Source organism: Haliotis cracherodii, unplaced genomic scaffold (genome assembly GCF_022045235.1).
Source record: "Haliotis cracherodii isolate W230 unplaced genomic scaffold, xgHalCrac1.p SCAF_9, whole genome shotgun sequence".
NCBI classification, from domain to species: domain Eukaryota; kingdom Metazoa; phylum Mollusca; class Gastropoda; order Lepetellida; family Haliotidae; genus Haliotis; species Haliotis cracherodii.
In genome coordinates, this window is record NW_027266343.1 from 48,378,266 (window position 1) to 48,400,821 (window position 22,556).

Consider the following 22,556-nt stretch of genomic DNA (forward strand, 5'->3'; position numbering starts at 1 on the left):
TATTAATATTATTACCCCGGTCATTGGATCAGTGTGCACTCAACAATCATTCCCAGCTCCCTGGGGAATATAGAATCCAAGCTGCATAAAACTACTGACAATGTATCAACAATGAACAGGTAGAAGACAACAACCCATAAAAATATTTCAAGGGGTCTTCAGCTTAAGATTTTATCAAGTAAATTACCAAAGTATGTGACTTTGAAATCCCCACCCCTAAACAACCACCCCACCCCATAGTGTCTAAAGGATGATTAATAGAATTAAAAGAAATGTCTCAATGACCAATAAGGTTGGCTGAACTTGGTATAATCAATGTCCTTTAGGGGAGCGTGGAAATGATCAATGTTTGCTGAGGAGGAAAGGTTGGGTTCAACTCGAGAGCAAACACATGAAACATACCAGTTATTCAGATTCCATCTTGTTCTCAAGAAACCTTTTCGTGACCATTTGAACTGAAAATAAATAAGAAAGAAATACTGAGAATGAATAATAGTGAGCGGGTGAGGTTTTTAATGGCATAATAGGTATATATTCAGCCATATCATGGCAGAGGACATTCAAAATGGGCTTCACACTGTACTGATGTCGGGAATTGAACCCAGGTCTTAGGTGGCCTTGTACCGATGTCGGGAATTGAACCCAGGTCTTCGGTGGCCTTGTACCAATCTTGGGAATCAAAACCCTGGTCTTTGGTGTGACGAGTGAATGTCATAAGCTTGATAAATTCACACCTAGAACACTCGATGAATGAATGAATGAATGAATGAATGAATGAATGAATGAATGAATGAATGAATGTCATGCCCGTACATATAAAAACACCAACAAGAGGAAACACCCTCATTATTTTCACATGCACCGTCACAGGGCTTCTGTGGAGGCCCAATAAGTATTGCCTGTTCTGTGTCTGTCAGTTCACGGAGGTCAAGTTGGAGGTCAAGTGGAGGTCTAGAGTTTTCTGAGGCTTATTCATCAGTAGGTACTTCACATACGTTTGGGAGTGCAGCCAAGGCCAGTCTCATAAAGGGGGCTGGAAAATCCTGTTATAGAGGCAGTGTGTTATGTACTTTAATTGCAGATATCTGTTCTGACCTTCATTTCTAAAAAGATATTGTTCAGTATGGTTCCAATGGTAGATGTTCCTTAATAGTTAGCCGAACCAACGAGCTAGTGACAATTTATCTGACAACCCTGTTGTTGGTTTGTTTGTTTGTTGTTTAACGCCACACTCAGCAATATTCCAGCTACATGACAGCGGTCTGTAAATAATCAAGTCTGGACCAGACAATCCAGTGATGGATTTCATGAGCATCAACCTACACAATTGGGATACGATGACATGCATCAACCAAGTCAGCGAGCCTGACCACCCAATCCCATTAGTTGCCTCTTACGACAAACATAGTCGCCTATTTTACGACAAGCATGGGTTGCTGAAGACCTATTCTAGACTCACTTACTGAGTGTCACACTGCTAGGTCCTCTAGTGTCACCCTGTGCTAGCCCCTCTAGTGTCACCCTATGCTAGCCCCTCTAGTGTCACCCTGTGCTAGCCCCTCTAGTGTCACCCTGTGCTAGCCCCTCTAGTGTTACCTTGTGCTAGCCCCTCTAGTGTTACCTTGTGCTAGCCCCTCTAGTGTTACCTTGTGCTAGCCCCTCTAGTGTTACCTTGTGCTAGCCCCTCTAGTGTCAACCTGTGCTAGCCCCTCTGGTGTCAACCTGTGCTAGCCCCTCTAGTGTCATCCTGTGTTAGCCCCTCTAGTGTCACCCTGTGCTAGCCCCTCTAGTGTCACCCTGTGCTAGCCCCTCTAGTGTCACCCTATGCTAGCCCCTCTAGTGTCACCCTGTGCTAGCCCCCTCTAGTGTACCCCTGTGCTAGCCCCTCTAGTGTCCCCCTGTGCTAGCCCCTCTAGTGTCACCCTGTGGTAGCCCCTCTAGTGTCACCCTGTGCTAGCCCCTCTAGTGTTACCTTGTGCTAGCCCCTCTAGTGTAACCCTGTGCTAGCCCCTCTAGTGTCACACTGTGCTAGCCCCTCTAGTGTCACCCTGTGCTAGCCCCTCTAGTGTTACCTTGTGCTAGCCCCTCTAGTGTTACCTTGTGCTAGCCCCTCTAGTGTCACCCTGTGCTAGCCCCTCTAGTGTCACCCTGTGCTAGCCCCTCTAGTGTCACCCTGTGCTAGCCCCTCTAGTGTCACCCTGTGCTAGCCCCTCTAGTGTCACCCTGTGCTAGCCCCTCTAGTGTCACCCTGTGCTAGCCCCTCTAGTGTCACCTTGTGCTAGCCCCTCTAGTGTTACCTTGTGCGAGCCCCTCTAGTGTTACCTTGTGCTAGCCCCTCTAGTGTCAACCTGTGCTAGCCCCTCTAGTGTCATCCTATGCTAGCCCCTCTAGTGTCAACCTGTGCTAGCCCCTCTAGTGTCATCCTGTGCTAGCCTCTCTAGTGTCACCCTGTGCGATGATTGTATGACCACTGTGAAATGGGATGACAGTTCAAAGTTTTCAAATTACCACATTGACGAGTCAGAGAACCATTCTTTACTTAGCCAACCTGACAATTTGATCTTGTTTTCTCTCAAATACTACCGAGTTCAGTTGTCATGAAAATAATCATATACTCTGTACTGATTCAATGTCTACAAAATATTGAAAAAGATAAATGAAACACTTGTGACGTTTCTTCATCTTGTGCGTGGCATTAATTTAAACCCGGAAACGGACATCTTGTAGAGACTTCTGTCTAGCAATAGTAATTTCAAAGCCACATGAGTGGGTTCAAATCATTACTTGTGAGCAACATGGATGAGTGAGTGAGTCAGGTTTAAGACAGCTTTTAACAGTATTCCAGTTATATCAGGGCTTGTCAGTTTAATGTGGGAGGAAAGCCCGAAGTGATGCAGGTCTTAGACGTTTACCACTTTGGTGAAACCCAGTGGCGAACCCGGTTATGGTGCTGACAAACCTAGAAAAATAATCAGGGCAAACCGGGATTCGAACCCACAATCATAGGTTTCGACCAAAAGATGCAACTCTGCACTGCAGCACCTGAAACGACTGGGCCATGCATCTACTGTGACAGAAGTGCATTCACTGATCATGCCATGCACTTTCATGATCCAGATGTAAATACTACCAGCCCTTCACAGGGGTAGAAACTAACACTTTTAGTCTACTAGTCCTTATAGAGATAACATATAGCAAAACCCTTAAAAATGGCAAATTTCTACTAGTTATGATACCTTAACTATTGGGCAGTTTGGCAAGGACTATAGGACTAGTGCCAATTTCTAACGCTGCCTTCGTGATGGCCACACAGTGATGTCCTACATTTTAGTAACGGCATCATAACTCTTTGGAAACATATCCCCTTGATGCTTTATTCCACAGTAAAAGTCGCCAATGACATAAAGACAAACAAAGCCAATCACAGAACCCTTGATGGTATGGTACCTCATCTTTGAAATAACTATTTTCCGAGAATGTCATCATGTACGCTTGTTTATGTGAAATACTGAGACAGGGAGTTATACTTTGAAAAGCAAGGTCATGATTCCCTCATCTGTTGAAGAGCATGATGAAGAAAGCATTGCATTGGAAGTTCAAACCTCCACTGATACAAAAGGTTGATTGAACTAATGATCATGAAAGCTATATCTTCTTTGGTCTTGTTTTCAATTATTAACCTTTGATACACCATCGATCTAGACAGTATGGCTGCATCTTTGTTATTTGATTAGCTTTAGGAACAAATGAGAAAGAGTGTTAAGAAATCGAATATTGTTGTATGATAAAATAGATGAGGCCAAGTGCAGACATTTTCTATTAGTTGTACAGATTTAACTTAACAAATCTCATTAAAATCAGATTTTAGTGCTCACAGGTCGTTCTGATATGACCTGTAATGGGATGTCCCAAGGTCTTCGTGTAGCGGGAGCGAAGATTCGATTTTATGGAAAATGTATCTTTAAAGTCTCTAATCTAATGAGTGAGTGAGTGAGAAAGGTTTAATGCCACTTTTAGAAGAATTTTGGCCATATTATGACAGTGGTGCCATACATTGTACTCATGTTTGGAATCAAACCCAGGTTTCCATGGTGATGAGCAAACACTCTTCCCACTTGGCGAATCAACTTTCACTTAACAATATTACATATCAAGTTTTTGGATGGCATTTGGAAGTGATACACATTAGGTAGAGTGAGTGAGTGAGTTGGGTTTAACACCGCTTTTAACATTATTCCAGTTATATCACAGCGTGTCAGCTTAATGTGGGAGGAAAGCCCGAAGTGATGCAGGTCTCAGACGTTTACCACTTTGTTGAAACCCATGTATTAGGTAGAAAATTTATGGATGTTATCCTCTTTATTATGAGGAACACAATGTTTTGGAGTATGCACTACTCCTTCATCAGCTGAATGAATGATGAAGGAGTAAGCATTTACCCGAAACGTGTTCCTCATCATAAAGAAGTTGACATCCATAAATTCTCTTCCCTAATATTACAAATGTAATACTGTTTGTAGTTGCTACTCTTGCCATGGCCACCAAACTATTGACACTGGTTCTGGGTATAGAAAGGGTGCCTCTTCCACACAGCAATCTTTGTGTTATGACGTTCGCATCTTCCATGCTTTAATACAGACGTATGATAACTGTAGGGTCAGTTGGTTGTTTTGTTGTTTAATGCTGCACTCAGCAATATTCCAGCTACATGACGGCGGTCTGTAAATAATCAAGTCTGGACCAGACAAACCAGTGATTGCCATCATGAACATTGATCCACGCAATTGGGATACGATGACATGCATCAACTAAGTCAGCGAGCCTGACCACCCGATCCCATTAGTTGCATCTTACAACAAGCATTGTCGCCTTTTACGGCAAGCATGGGTTGCTGAAGAGCTATTCTACCCCGGATCTTCATGAGTAGATAACTGTAGGGCTAAGGACCCTTTGTGGAACAGAGTCCTGCTACTAAAATTAGTCTTGAGGAACCATAAATTAGCCTTGACAATTGGGTACATGTAAACACAATGGATGTTAAACTCTTGAAGTTTTAGAACACTTAAGATAAACTTGATAATTTAAAGCGTATCCGTAATTTTTTTTCAGTTTCCCAAATGATCTATTTTCATGTTGTAACCTGAAATGTCATGTGATTAATAAGTATATGACAGCATGACAATTGACCTAACTCCCTACCAACTGTCTAAACAATGGCTGGCAACAAAGTAGAGAGAAAATAAAAAACCCAAAGGATCGTAAATTCGTTTGTCAACACTTGAAAGACACTAACAAAATATATGGCCACTTTCAGTGCACACAAACTGTTGCGACTGTGCAGTGTGTGGGTCAGCATGGCTCATACACTTGTTACTAGCCAACACACCATTACTGTACCCAGCATGCAACAGGCACCTTGAGCAGAGGCATTGCCATGCACTCGTGACATGCGGTCATGAATTTCTGAGGGAGTACTTTTCAAAAGTAAAATTAGTACAAAACCTGATGACTGCTCGGTACTCGTTCTTTTCCATTTCTGTGTCCATTTGGACCCCTATCATGTTCAACAGGCTGCCAAATATACAAACGGCCTCAACAGACCAAATACACTTGCAATGAACTACTCAAACAATGTACTACATTGACTAGTTCACTTTGCTATGGCCCATAGTTGAGAGTTAGCCAGACTTAGAACCTTTTGACCAGCCTTTGTATTCCAGGTATGTGATTGATATTATCAGCAAAGTTTCATTCTGTCTGGATATGATGACACGCACTATACTAAGTCACCACACCTGACCATTTGATCGATATCGTCGCCTCACACAACAAGCATAGCATAGCTATAGATTGCTGGCATTCCGACATGGCATATTACAGACATGCAATAAACCAATTAACCACACCTGACCATCTGATCATTATAGTCGCCTAACACAACAAGCAGTCTAAGCAACATGAGGGTGTTGGAATTCGCACTAGGCAGAGTAGTGTTAAGAATCTACGAGGGGTTACACGGAGTCTACCCGAATGTTATTGGGAATCTACCAAGGTATTGCCGACAATCTATTAGGCCACGCCCACTTGCAGACCTCTGTTTCTTGGTTTGTTCATGATAGAATGGGCGGGGTTGTGTTGTGTTATGGTGCTGAACGAAATTGCTAATTTCATTCTGTTGTCTGTGAAATAATTTGTGTTAATGAATAAATAGTTAGTGAGTGAGTTTGGTTTAACGCCGCTTTTAACAGTATTCCAGTTATATCGCGGCGTGTCAGCTTAATGTTGGAGGAAAGACCGAAGTAATGCAGGTCTCAGACGTTTACCACTTGGGTGAAACCCACAAGCACAGGTATGGTGCTGACAAACCTAGAAACATAATCGGGGCGAACTCGAACCCACAATCATATGTTTCTGGCGTGCCCAAGGGACGCAACTCTGCACAGCGAATCGCGGCGCCTTAGACGACAGGGCCAGCCGTTCCCCCTAATGAATAAATAGCCAGTTTGTGAAGTTATTATTTTCAAGCTAGGTTTTCTGTTGACTGGCAAATACACCACCTTCTGGCCAACGCTACCTTTCAGAAAATGAATCAGACCGATTCACAAGTTATTCAATTAAAAGGATTTGTCCAGTCAGTCAGCACTCTCTACACCCCACTGACGTGTAGCAGTATTTCATACATAGAGGTTATCACGTGAGTGTGTTTTGGGATGGCAAATGATCCTGTATGAACATTAAACATTGTATTCTTTGTATCTATTGTTGTACATCATGGGGAGTTAAATACATAGAGGTTATCACGCGAGTGTGTTTGGGGATGGTAAATATCCTGCATTAGGAATAAACATTGTATTTAGCGAGCCTTGGTGAGTTAAATACATAGCGTTATTCCTAATATAGGATATTTACTATCCCAACAACAAACAAGCCTGATAACCTCTGTATCACGTAAAGTCATTCTTAAAAAGATTGATATGTTTCTTAGAGACGATATTTAAACCTTGCAAGTATTTCTGAAATGTGCACATTGATATATTAGGTAACAATGTCTGTGACTAGTCAGAAGGATAGTGACAACAGTCAATATTGTTTAAAGAGAAACTTGTGCTTCAGACAGTGGCATATATATATTGCAATATACCAGTAGGCAAAAAGGTGAGGTTGGGTGAAATGGGGTTTAATGTCACATTCAAGATTATAGCACCCCTGTGTATGAGGCTGCTTGTACTAGTCCAGACCAATGCCATTTTTATACTGCTACTAGTGCTAGCATACTGAGATGAAATGCAACTGTTTAACATAGACAACCATTCAGACACAGCATACTGACTGATTTCGAGACAACCAGACTTCTTGTTTTATCTCCTAAATGCCAAGCACCAGGCAAAATAACAAGTTAAATATTTGTAATGTCTTTGGTATGACTCAGCCGAAAATAAAAACCCCAACCTTCCGCTCTCTGGGCAGACACTCTAACTACTACACCACAAAAGCGATCACACACAAAAAGAAAATTGCATACACATAATTTTTTAATGTCAGTGATTGCCTTTCACAGCATGTTGGACTATTATTTTGATAATGATGATAATTGTCACAGTAATTTGTCAAGAACCCCGATCGTCAAGTGTAATTAGATCGGTGATAACCAAGGGTGGCGCCATGTTTGTCAGGGACAGCTGGAAGAAGTATCCACCTGACCTTATATATTTGCATGATTATCCATAAATGGCGCCAAAACGGATACTGTTTATCCATTGTCGTTATCCTACCAATTACCCTGCCCATTCTAAGATAAATCAGCTTATTTATCCACTTCCTACATATCTGCTACCTGGTCCCCAGATGGCAGCCAATCAATATTCACTTGATCACAGTATCAATCCACTGGACACAGTGGAACACTCAAGTGTTTTATGTCAAATCAATTCCACAATCACATCAGTCTGGCAATTCTGTATACCGCAACCATGACTGGATTTCTCTTAAGAACTGACTTCAATATTTTTTGAGTTTATGGAGGTATAACATAAAAACCAATGCATACACTGTGTCAATTTGCATAGCGTGCACACTGGTTTTCCCTCAATAAACACAAAAGCATAAAAAAGTTAAATACATCAACAATAACTTCACCGACTTGGTATTTATTCGTTAACACAAATTATTTTACAGATTACAGTACCAAATATGTGACTTCGTTCAGTGCCATTACGCAACACGAACCCTGCCCATTCTATTTTGAACCAATCAAGAAACAGGTCTTATGAGGATGTGGCCGAATGATTTCTCTGCCAACCTTGATATATTCCCAACAACATTTGGGTAGACTCCCCATAACCCCTTCTAGATTCACAAAACGTTGCTCATAACATCTATCACTAGTTTGTCTCTTCCAAACTCGATTATTTATGCGTGTGTGTTGTGTGAAGGGTGCACAACATTCATTTCAAAATATCCTGTTCACCCTGCTAGAGACACATGTAACAATCATATTACAAGTTAACAAGTTACATCAGACATATTTCGACCCGTGAAAATCCGGAGTAGAAAAGGTCTTCAGCAACCCATGCTTGCCTTGAAAGGCAACTATGCTTGTTGTAAGAGGCGACTAACAGGATCGGGTGGTCAGGCTCGCTGACTTGGTTGATGCATGTCATCGATCCCAATTGCGTGGATCAATGCTCATGATGTCAATCAATGGATTGTTTGGTCCAGAATCGATTATTTACAATTTGCCTTCATATAACTGGAATAATGCTGAGTGCGGCATTAAACAACAAACAAACAAACATGGGACATGTTTCAGTAAAATATTTATGTGACAACTAAATCTATCGTGTGGCTGCGATAAGTCTTCCAGCATGGGGAAATGCTAACAGGGTCATATGACATGACATCCCATCAACCATAATGACGTCATCATACTGATATGGTCGTACAACACCGCTAGTGATCAAGTAGCTAGATTCTTCAATGAGTATTGATAATATTTTTACATGGATCATCTGAAACATTATTATATTTCCCTAAACCTGGACAGGAACGTGGACTTGAACCTGGGTGTTTGGAATGATGAGTGAACACATTGCCCACTATGCTACAACACCGATCCCTTAAAGCCATGCGTTTTTTAAGCTACAGGGAGGAGCTCTTCCACAAAGCGATCGTAGCGCTTAGTCGAGAACTCACATTCGTTAAAACACCGATCCCTTAAAGCAATGCATGTTTTAAGCTACAGGGAGCTCTTCCACAAAACGGTCATAGCGCTTATTCGAGAACTCCCATTCGTTAACAATGACTTACGACAGTCGTGGTGCTAAGATCTCTTACTGGAAGGTGGCGCAGGTCAGGTGAAGAAGCATGCCAATCCCACAATATTACGTCCTGGACTAAAAAACATCGCAATGCTTCAAGCCACAAGCATAAAACTGTTTTTGTGTTGATCAGCAGGAAGTATGAAACACTTGCACCACGTGTTATCCCCGACCACAACCTGGGAGTGTACTACACAGGGGCCCAGTAGTCTGACATGTTCTCCATCTCGCATGGGCCTGATCACTCCCTCAACATAAACAAGGCCCTTATCAGTATTATTACTCTTTGGAGGATGTAAAACAGCAATAGCTTCACGCACAAGTGCCCATCAATCCCTTCTTTTGATGTGCAACTAAGAAAATGAAATGTTCAAGAAGGCTTCAGCCATGAACCAACAATGTTGCTGAAGAATGTGGAAATGACGACAGTCTTTTTCATAGACAATTCCTTCCATTAACTGAAATTTCCAATATCCAATAATGAGATTTTTTTTAAACCCTGGATGCACTGTAAAATCTATTGCGCAAAATAAATTCTGAAACCTTTGAGGAAACACCTCCTCTTTTCACTTACCTCTGGGAAGAAATGTTGAGGAAATTTGGCCTTTTCTTTTATTTGAATATTTTCTATATTTCCAGATAAAACCTGAAATAAACAGAAAGGAAACTAATCATGTATGCATATTCAGTACATCTGTAGAGTGAGTGAATGAGTGATGAGCAATCATTTGACAGCTGAAACATTAAACTAAGAGAACAGATGTAGTTTTGGCTTCAGTCAGCAATATTCCAGCTATATCATGGCAGCATGTAATTTAACAATGCTATGAACGCCACGCTGGAGGGGAATGATCACAAATAGTAGACACATATTGACCACCCATTCTTCATCCATTAAGTCAGCCATAAGGAGACAAGCATGGGACACTTCTCATTCTGCCCTGAATATCCTCAGCGAAACAAGCATGGGGCACTAGACACATATTCATATATCCCCACAGGGTGACAAGAATGGGGCACTAGATACATATTCATATATCCCCATAGGGAGACAAGAATGGGGCACTAGACATATATTCATATATCCCCATAGGGAGACAAGAATGGGGCACTAGACACATATTCATATATCCCCATAGGGAGACACTGTTTAGCATGGGGCACCAGACACATATTCATATATCCCCACAGGGAGACAAGAATGGGGCACTAGACACATATTCATATATCCCCATAGGGAGACACTGTTTAGCATGGGGCACCAGACACATATTCATATATCCCCACAGGGAGACAAGCATGGGGCACTAGACACATATTCATATATCCCACAGGGAGACAAGCATGGGGCACCAGACACATATTCATATATCCCCACAGGGAGACAAGCATGGGGCACCAGACACATATTCATATATCCCACAGGGAGACAAGCATGGGGCACTAGACACATATTCATATATCCCACAGGGAGACAAGCATGGGGCACTAGACACATATTCATATATCCCCACAGGGAGACAAGCATGGGGCACTAGACACATATTCATATATCCCACGGGGAGACAAGCATGGGGCACTAGACACATATTCATATATCCCCACAGGGAAACAAGCATTGGGCACTAGACACATATTCATATATTCCCACATGGAGACAAGCACGGGGCACTAGACATATATTCATATATCCCACAGGGAAACAAGCACGGGGCACCAGACATATATTCATATATCCCCACAGGGAGACAAGCATGGGGCACCAGACACATATTCATATATCCCACAGGGAAACAAGCACGGGGCACTCAGGGGACATATTCATATAAACCTATAGGGAGACAAGCATTGGGCACTAGACACATATTCCAATATCCCCATAGGGAGACAAGCATGGGGCACTAGACACATATTCATTTATCCCCACAGGGAAACAAGCATGGGGCACTAGACACATATTCATATATTCCCACAGGGAGACAAGCATGGGGCACTAGACATATATTCATATATCCCACAGGGAGACAAGCATGGGGCACCAGACACATATTCATATATCCCTCAGGGATACAAGCATGGGGCACTAGCCAAATATTCATATATCCCACAGGGAAACAAACACGGGGCACCAGACATATATTCATATATCCCCACAGGGAGACAAGCATGGGGCACCAGATACATATTCATATATCCCACAGGGAAACAAGCACGGGGCACTGGGGACATATTCATATATCCCTATAGGGAGACAAGCATGGGGCACTAGACACATATTCATATATCCCACAAGGAGACAAGCATTGGGCACTAGACACATATTCATATATCCCCATAGGGAGACAAGTATGGGGCACTAGACACATATTCATATATCCCCACAGGGAGACAATAGCATTGGGCACTAGACATATATTCATATATCCCACAGGGAGACAAGCATGGGGCACTAGACACATATTCATATATCCCCACAGGGAGACAAGCATGGGGCACTAGACACATATTCATATATCCCCATAGGGAGACAAGCATGGGGCACTAGACATATATTCATATATCCCCACAGGGAGACAAGCATGGGGCACTAGACACATATTCATATATCCCACAGGGAGACAAGCATGGGGCACTAGACACATATTCATATATCCCACAGGGAGACAATCATGGGGCACTAGACATATATTCATATATCCCACAGGGAGACAAGCATGGGGCACTGGGGACATATTTTGCCATTTACTCATTTACTCATTCAATACACTAAGATCTGGCAACCCAAAGAGATGAGGTGAGGTGAAATGGGGTTTAACGTCGCGTCCAAGATTATGGCACTTATATAGCGACGTGCATGCACGTGTATGTGTATGTGTGGCTGTTTGTACTAGTCCGGACTGATGCCGATTTATAGTGCTAGCTAGAGATACCATGCCGCAGTTTAACTTGAATACCCCACTCAGACACAGTATACTGACTCCGAGCCGACCAGTCCTTGTTTTAGCCCCTTAATGCAGAGCGCAAGACAGGGTAACAACAAGTACCATCTTTTAACGTCTTTTGGTATGACGCGGCCGGGGATCGAACCCCAGACCTTCCGCTCTCTGGGCGGACGCTCAACAACTAGACCACGGAGGCGGTCGGCAACCCAAAGAGCAAGCACAGGATTCTCAGAGACCAAACAGACGAAATTGACCGACTGTTTGTTTGTTTGTTGTTTAATGCCGCACTCAGCAATATTCCAGCTGTATGACGGTGGTCTGTAAATAATCGAGTATGGAACAGACAATCCAGTGATTGACATCATGAGCATCGATCCACACAATTGGGATGAACCAAGTCAGCAAGCCTGACCACGCGATCTCGTTAAGTCGTCCCTTACGACAAGCACAGTCACCTTTTATGGCAAGCATGGGTTGCCGAAGACCTATTCTACCCCGGATCTTCACGGTTAATTGACCGACTCAGTTCAAAATAAAGGAGTGCCCTGGCATCCTTGTGATTTTCTTCTATTATAAGTACATAAGTCTAAGGACCCATAAATCTCAACTTTTAACATTAGGGTTACTTCAAGGACCCCATAATATTAATGCATACATGCCAATCATATATGCAATGCTTCCAAAAGTTTTCCTGCTCTAACAACGCTGAGCAATAAACATCAAGCGCTGCAGTCTCAATGTCTCCTAAATATCATCAATCCTCAGGCAAAACGTCAAATTTCAAATTACACTCATTGCAGTGTGGACATTCATCTCTTGTAACTTATAATTTCCACCTTAGATCAAAATTTAGTAAGAAGCAGCCGAGACAGCTGATGGTGAAATCATTTAGTGAGGATATAAAATGTGGAGTTTCATGGAAGCTGTTTACAGCGGATGAGCTGATTGGCTACTATTCCCTGGTGCTGTTAAAGGCCAAGTGTTTGCAGGCATCAATGCGCTGTCTTATTGACCTCGGGGAACAAGGTCACAACTAGGTCGACTTATGACGTAATCATTTACTTACCTCACGGCCTTCAACCAGCACAAATTTATTTTCTGAAAAAGAAAAAAACATGTTATAGTTAAATCTGGTAAAGTAGAAAAAGTAATGATGATGATGATGATGATAATAATAATAATTTTTAAAAATCTGTAAATAATAGGCCATTTATAGTGCACATATTAGCACGCCATTCAGGGGCATGCTCAATGCACTATTGTTACCCCAGTCACTGGATCGATGTGCACACAAGAATCATTCTCAGCTCCCTGGGGAGTACACAACATTCAAACTGTTTAAATTATAAGTATGCATTGGACACACAGTTACTTTGTGCAGTGTGATACATTAAACAATAATACCTAAAACAGTTGTTTACTTTGGAACATAAAATTCATACTTTTAACAAACCTACTCTGTACATTGAATCCCCCAATCGCTGACACACACTGCCATGTAAGTTACAGGTTATAATGGACACAAAATAGTTTGTCCCACTTGTATACAAATTGAGAATGGACACGAAATATTTAACATTATGAGGTAGGGGTCACAAAAATGGACAGCGCTTTTAAATATTAAAACTACTACAAAATGCATATCACACATGACTGCTATTTCTATTCAGGTAACACTCATAGTCCACAGTATCAATGGTTGATTTTCTTCAATCAAACATTGAACTCCCTAATATAAAAGGGGGCATGGGTGGCCCAGTCGTCTAAGGCGCTGCGATTCGCTGTGCAGAGTTGCGTCCCTTGGGCACGCCAGAAACCTATGATTGTGGGTTCGAATCCCGGGTTCGCCTCGATTATGTTTCTAGGTTTATCAGCACCATACCCGTGCTTTTGGTAAACGTCTGAGACCTACATCACTTTGGGCTTTCCTCCCACATTAAGCTGACACGCCGCGATATAACTGTAATACTGTTAAAAGCTGCATTAAACCCAACTCACTCACTCACCTAATATAAAATAATTCTTTATTGATAATCCTAAGCAGACAAAACGAATGGTGAAAGTAGAGCATGAATCTGAATCAGATCATATACTGTATATGGCTGTGTATAAGGTGACCCAACGTATAAGACGACCCCCTGTACACACCTTCAAAATCAACCCAAAATGCTATACTCCGTGTATAAGGTAGGTACAATATCATTTAACAAGAAACAAATCTAAAATTGTTATGCAGACACTCCTGTGGTGTGTGTCAGCTCCTAGCAATTGGGGGCGGTGTGGTGGCTCAGTGGTTAAAGCATTCGCTCGTCACGCCTAAGGCATGGGTTCAACTCCCCACATGGGTGCAATATGTGAAGCCTGGTGTCCCTGGCATGATATTGCTGGAATATTGCTAAAAGACGCGTAAAACCTTACTCACTCACTCCTAGCAAATGTCAGCACCGGTAAAACAAGAATGTACCCCAGGTTGGATGGTTGGCTGGTTTGTTGTTTAACGCCGCACTCAGCAATATTCCAGCTATATGACGGCGGTCTGGACCATCGAGTCTGGACCAGACAATCAAGTCATTGATATCATGAACATTGATCCACGCATTTGGGATCGATGACATGTACCCCAGGTATTTTCTGCACACTCAAAGGTACCCAAGGTATGCAGGTACATTCGTGACTACAGCATATACTTCACATCATCTGTGCCAACAACAATCCGAACAGCACAGTTTGCAAACAGGACAAGTAAAGTTAAGCTTAGTCCCTTGACGTGCCACTTAATGAGAGTTGACAGTTGTTTTCAAGATAGAAGTGCACCCTTTTTGCAAATTCACAATGTATTCCCTCATATATATATATAAGCCAGTGAATCATTTCTCTGCTCATTCAAGGAGCCTCATTATAAACAGATTCTTAAATCAGCCGCATAACACACAAGGCTGCCCCATGAATGCATTCAGTAACTTGAAACCACAAAGACAGCCCTAAATAATCAAGAGCTGAATTTCAGAATAAAACATTTATGCCGACATCATATCAAGTTAAGAAACGTGAGTGTATGGACATGGAAGTCTAATTACATTAACAGAAACCTTGGTTGGTGATCCTCAGAGACATAACAGAGCATCTCCCGACACATAAACCACTAGTTGTAGCTTCATAATAGCATTAGTCCTGCCAATGAAACCAGGATTGAAGGCAAGAGATAACGAAATGTGCCTGTTGTCTACAATTGTCTCCTCTGAGTAGCCCTGATGTCATCTAGCATACAAAAAGCAGTGAGTGAATGCCGGTCTTGATTGGGTGAGTTCATGAGTTCATGAGTTGATGAGTGAATAAGTGAGTGAGTGATAGGGTCAGTGAGTTGATGAGTGAGTGAGTTTTGAAAGGGTGAGTGAATGAGTGAGTTGATGAGTTGGTTTTGATAGGGTGAGTGAGTGAGTGCTGGTGACACTTAGAATGGCTCAGAGGCAGGAGTATGAGTGAGTGTGTGAGTGAGTGGGTTTTGAGTGAGTGAGTGAGTGCTGGTGACACTTACAATGGCTCAGATGCATTAAAACGGTGGTTAAAGCGTTCGCTCGTCACGACAAATACCCAGGTTCGAATTCCAACATGGGTACAACATGTGAAGCCCATATTAGGTTTCCCCTGTCATAATATGGACAATACAGTGATTGACATTAAATAACTAAAAACAAAAAACCCGTTCCATAATCATTAGAAATCTATTGTATGATTCCAACTATATCATGAACAGGTGTTTATTAATCACTCTCAAATAATGATGGTACCAGGTGTTCCCAAAAAGGTGAGCATATCCTCCTCCATTGGTGGCACCCATCACAAACACATGCAAAGGCAAGTCATCAGATAAACCATGGGAACATATGGTACAGGTCAAAATAGGGAATTGCATCATCCTTCATTTATGTCAGTTAGGGGTCAATTAGGAAATGTCCTCCACATGTCTAACTTAAACCTTTTGAATGTTTTACTGAGGCCCTGAATGTTCTCACTGAACAAACAAGTTTTGAGCAAGAATCATATGATGCTCTTTTGAACATGCTTGAATGTACTTGAAATGTACACACCAAAGGCTGGAGCTGCAGGAATATTGCACAACATAAAGGGAAAGTTAACTATTGGAAAGTTGAATATAAAACGTCAATGCCTGAGAATAACCAGTCTTGATTAGCCATAAAAACATATTCCATTGCGCATAAAAGGAAAAATAGCGATGGAAATAACATGAATAGTCTCGTGAAGAGTGTTTTGTCACTCTGATCTTGCCTTTCATGCATAGATCAAATTTATTTCTAGTTCAGGTGGGTAAATCAGTGGAAGGGAATTGGCTATTTGACCATTACTGAACGATATCAGATAATCAGGACCTGAAGCTTAAGTTAAACAACTTGGCCAAACAGACAATAGCAAGATCGTGTGGCATGTCAAACATTGTGGCCCCTCAATCCTCATTTAGGCTATTCCTACAAGCATGGCATGATGGCGGCCTACTGATCGATTCCATAAGCTTCAGACAGACTCAGAAGTTTATTAATGACACTACTTTCACATAGCTGGAAACCATGCTTGTTCCCTGTGAAGATCCAGGTTAGATCTAAGGGGTCTTCAGCAACTCATGCTTACGAAAGAGGCAACTAACAGGATCAGGTGGTCAGGCTCGCTGACTTGGTTCATGCATATCCCAATTGCATATATCAATGCTCATGATGTTAATCACTGGATTGTCTGCTCCAGACTCGATTATTGACAGACCACTGTCACATAGCAACAGAATATTTTTGAGGCGACATTAAACTAAAAACTAACACCATAAGGATGAAGCCATCTCATTCATAGGTATTTACAGCTGACACAGACAGGAAGTGTATGGGTCAAATCATATTAATTTCAGTGCGTTGCGTAATTCTATTACAAGCAGCGCTGAGCTGGAACCGTTTCTCGCAGTTAAGATAACCATATGTTGATTGGTATCATCAAAACCACAACCCTACACCAATGAAGCTGAAGTTGCTGGGTGAAATTCATCCAACTGTCTCCACAAATCTGTTTTTTTTTCATTTTTACCTCCTTTCTATGCATGGAGTTATGGTCATACATGGCATGAATACTAATGGAGAAAGGCAGTCGGATTGTCAGACAATATGGATTTTCTGACAAAAGGTCAGCTAAGATTTAAGTGGAACCGGTGTGTAAGTTGTGAGCTGGCCCGGCTGACAGGGATTTAAACAGAAACACAACCCAATTCTCAGAAGTAGATTGGTCTTCAAGAATTTAGCCAAGGGATTTATGGAATAACCATTCTTGTGGCATATTCGTGCAGATTTAAGCGAACTTGCACCTTCTATAAGTATGGAAAATACTTCACACCCACAAGCAATGAATCTTCTTACTTATGGATGCAATAACAGTTATTCTTTTCCTGGTTTGGATGCAGCTTCACAGTCGGTGTGATATGAGACAAGAAGAAGAAACGTGTAACACTGTTCATCATTCTACTCATCTCCCACTTCATGACTGCAGAACACTTCTTCTGAAATGACCTCCTAGAGAAGGACTCTGCACGGAAAACACTTATTACAGAAGGCTGAAATGAAATACCGTATTTGACGTAATAAGCGCCCCGCTCTAATAAGTGCCCACGGCGATATTTGCTCATATATTGGCTAGTGAACAACAATCCAAATTAGCACCCCTTCTGATTGATCAATGTACACAAGACTTATTTATTCATGTAAAATACGCACTCATGAGTTATATGCACCCTTAATTATATGCTCAACTAAATTCTGGAAAAATATATCCTACCATACCACTGTCATGGGTTTGAATCCCAGTTTAAGATACTTGGTGTGTTCCCACCATTCCTCTGTCATGGGTTTGAATCCCAGTTTAAAATGCTTGATGTGGCACCTCCATACCACAGTCATGGATAAAATATACCTCCAGCTATAGGCTCCAAACCAATCGAACTCAAGCCAATCTCATCTTGATCGGTTTAAGGTTTCTTGCATGAACCTCAATCTTATCAGATGTCTTGGTTCTGGATACTGACTATAGGATCTCAGCCTAGCCATGCAATACTTCCAAAATTGATAAAATATCGCAAAATAATTCTTCACATGAGCGATGATTCCTCACAAGAAGAGACTGCAATAAATCTTAAGCAAATCAATAACAATGTCAATAGCTTATTGATTGAAAAAATGATTAATAGTTGCAAGAGCCATTTCATGGCAATACTTTTAATGACAGTGGCCTTGAATATACCATGGCCAAGATGGCTGTATTGATGTCAGGTCCTCCGCACATCTGTGACCTTACGCATGATGGCGAAAGTTGTGGGTGAGCGTGTCATTGCCCCAGCAAAGCCTTGAAGTTCACCAGAAACAGATTAACCAAGCTAATCCCATATTAATGGCAAATTGGATATCGCACAAAACGAAAAACCCGGTAACAATATCCAAAGAAAATCTTCTTTATGTTTTTTATTAAAAAAATAACGATCCTTTAAACCTTATCATTATTTTGTCAAAACGAATCATTTTCAACTTTAGAAATAATAACTATCCACCAACATTCCAATATATACAGAAGGAGCTCACTGAATTTTTTATAAGTTAACAAAGTATACTTCCGTCATTAATTGTAATAGAGATTTATTTAATAAGTTTTGGTCAAGCTGTCATGCTTTATGTCTGTGAATATAGTTTCATGCAAACTATATAAGTGCTCTAGAAAAATAAACAAATTATAAAAAAAAGTGATTTTTATTTTTTTAAATGTAAATTGGATCTTGAAAATAATGGTGTAAGGATAATGTTTAGAATGGATCAATGTTTGTATGTTGTACACATCCATCAAGGCAGAGCACGGAACACAAGAGTAGAACACACAGACCAAGACAACACCGGGAGTATAATACAGTCGTGCCTCGTTTATACGGACACTTGCGTCATTTCACAATTCGTCCGTATAAACGAATTTCCGTATAACTGAAACCAGCTTCTTACTGGAAGAGTTACTTCCCTTCAATTATGCAACTCATGACAAAATTTCTTATACATATTGTTTTTATTAATTTCGGCGAAATCGTGTGTGAAGCGATCGGAAGATCGCACAACTCACCGTTATTAACAGCAACCACGGTCAGAATACCGCTATTGACCCCTTGAAACGAACTTTAGTTGACAGAGAATGGATACATATATCTTTGACTCGTTGAAAGTCATATTTGTTTTTGTTTGATGATTCTATGTCAACATGAAATTCTCGCGATCACGCGATCACGTTAGTTTACGAGAAAATACACAAGGTAATCTTAATCCCTAGATATATAACAATGCCTCGTAATGTTCTTGTAATACGTAATGAAGTTCAACTTTGACCTCTGACCTCCACAGACGCCATATTTATCGAAGGGGATTACATGTACAATAAACAAGCTTGTCTCAAACGTAACTCAGTGTCACTGGTTAATTGACTTTTCACGAATCAAAGATATTACAACCAGCGGAAGTGTACTGTCCGGATAAGTGAGACAATTTTGAGTGCATTTCAGTGTTTTGTGTATGAAAATGACCGTCCGGTTCCGGAAACTGAATTTCCGGATATACGGGTAAAATTATATAGTAATTATTTCGTTTTGAATGAAAATCGTCCGGGAACCGAGGTTTCCGGATATCTGAAGTCCGTATAAGCGGGGCACGACTGTATAACCCTCAGGCTAACAAAATGTGAAAGTCATGAAGAATCTATAATGCCTCCTGTTTTTTTGTGTTTTATGTGTAACACTGCACTCAGTAATATTCCAGTTATAATAATATAAGATTGTACATATATTGAATCTGAACCAGACAATCCAGTGATTGAGATTTAACACAGTGTGCAAAGATCTACATCATCAATTTCATTGAATAACAAGTATCTACCTATTAGGTCTTGAAAACTGAAGGAGATAAAACATATAGAATATTTCATTGGCTTTCACAGATTTTTTTGCGATTAAATTTCTAAATATTTGTACTTTTCTCTTTAGTACACAGAGTAAGAACATATTGTTTATACATGCTGGGGTATTTCCAAACATTCTTCTGAAAGTTATTTCTTGTATTTGTGACGGTTTGAATCCATGTTTGTCTGATCTTAATAGCGTGTCAGTGTCAGAGCCAGAGTTATTGGTTTCAACGTTGAAGTGTGAAGAATATTTGCATTGTGTAACCGTGAGTAAATTCCGGTCATGTATGTCAAGGTTTAGATGCAGTGCACACTGGCTGGAAATAGAAACTGGTAGAAAACTTAATATCCCTCGTGAATAAAGATTTTGCAAAGTATGTCAAGTTGGCTTAATAGAAGACGAGTTTCATTTCCTGCTAGTATGCCCTGCATACAGTCACCTACGCCATCTCTATAGTCCTTCAAAATATTATCTACACACAAATGTCCATAAGTTTAATATTCTTTTATCTACAAACAACACAAAGCTGATTATTAATATTGCTAAGTATCTGTATCAAAGTAAAGAAGAGAGAACACATATTTTATCAATGTGACTGTTGCCATAAATATGCCATACATTTTGTACAAAGGGCCTGTGGACTGTACTGTACTGAATAAAGAATTCAACAAAGCAGCACCCATTTACTACATTCCTCCCACATGTAAACTGTCTGTGTTTCATCTGTTCACAAGTTCCTTATCATGTATTGCACTAGCCTTGTTCCATTTTAGGCTGCACAGAAACAGAAGTCCATGGGTGTGTAGTAAATCAATCCTCCTGATAGGCAAGTCTAGACATGTGGACACTCACTCAACACCAGGCTTTTATAGGAACAACTTGTTCTTATTATTTACACAATCAGATTTAAACTAATAACTATTGTCTTAGAGACTTGTGCAAGTCTAGTATTGCACATGTAAGGGCTAAACCACTGGTTGCTTCAGGTGTGTTTTGGGTAGCTTTTTCCATCTGTCATAGCGACTGATTTACGACATCCATTGTCTGAAGAACATTTGATTGCAAAGGCTCATTACCCTGGAGCCATGACATCTATATGCCTTGAAACACTTAATTGCTGTTATTTATTAGATGCTAATCCTATTTGTTAATCCCCATTTTTGTGTACATCGACCGTCTGCCATCCTGAACAGGATGTGCAAGTATGTCACTGATGATTTACTGTTTACATTTATATTTATTACTTACTAAATGTCAGGTGACCTTGGCTATATAAGCCTTGGTCCAGAGAGATTGAGAGGAGAGAAAAAAAGGTCTCACCGACTCATTAACTCACCCACCCACCCAATACCCACCCACACACTCACTCACCGACACACTCACTCTCTCACCCACCCACACACCCAAGACTCACCCTACCATCCTATTCACTGACTAACTCACCGACTCACTCACCCACTCACCCACCCACTCACCCACCCACTCAGAGATCCAGTAGTGTTCCACTAAGCAACCAATCAAGGAGGGAATTATTCCAATAAGCACCACATTGGTTGGACTTGGTGAAACACCCTGGGCATTAATTACATCGAGTACGCCATCAACTCTCTGCTGGTCCATACCTTGTTCCCGGCTAATATCAGTGGCCGATGATGGATGTGCTATCTGATCAGAAGGCTTGCAGTGTCAGCACCAACCTCCATCATTGATATCCTCATGACAGCTCTACTTTGTCTTGCATTTGTGTGTTTGTGAGAGTGGTTAATAATTGGATAATAATGTCCCTTTGAACCAAAAATCTTTCAGGTGTGAGAAATGAATTACTATGTATATGAAAGAATCTCATTAATTCTCAATCATTTAGGATACAACATGGCAAAATATTCTTAGAATTTTCCCTTCGGGCCAAATATCAAAGATCAATCACATAGGACATATATACCTGTCATTAGTTTCTAAACACTATTGCCATGAGAATCATCCGCAAAATATCATTCAGGCTAAGAACTACATATGTGTTAAAAATTCTTGGCAACCATAATGGCCTCAAAAGAATATCAGAGTGAGTGAGTGAGTATTGTTTTACACCGTTTTTAGCAATATTCCACCAATATCCCAGCCCATGTGGTGAATCGAACCCGTGTCTTTGGCATGACGAGTGAACACTTTAACCACTAGGCTACCCCACCGTCCCAGAAAATATCAGATTCATCACACAGCCACATTAAGCTTCATTTTTGTGTTATCATGAAGTGCTTTCGCGTGGACTTCTCTTTCATCAATTCGACACAATATTCTCACACTCGGACAGATTTTATGACC

At 41.0% G+C, this 22,556-nt stretch overlaps 1 protein-coding gene across 2 annotated transcripts in view; it reads right to left on the bottom strand.

Moving 5' to 3' along the window:
• LOC139452952 (inositol polyphosphate-5-phosphatase A-like) overlaps positions 1-22,556 on the bottom strand; it is a 157,067-nt gene that overhangs the window by 16,345 nt on the left and 118,166 nt on the right. For both annotated transcript variants that reach the window (XM_071234574.1, XM_071234573.1), the window contains exons 6-8: positions 13,326-13,357; positions 9,892-9,963; positions 403-455 (exon numbers count right to left, since the gene is read on the bottom strand). In XM_071234574.1, the coding sequence (XP_071090675.1) occupies positions 403-455; positions 9,892-9,963; positions 13,326-13,357 (157 nt within the window). The remainder of the gene's footprint in view (positions 1-402; positions 456-9,891; positions 9,964-13,325; positions 13,358-22,556) is intronic.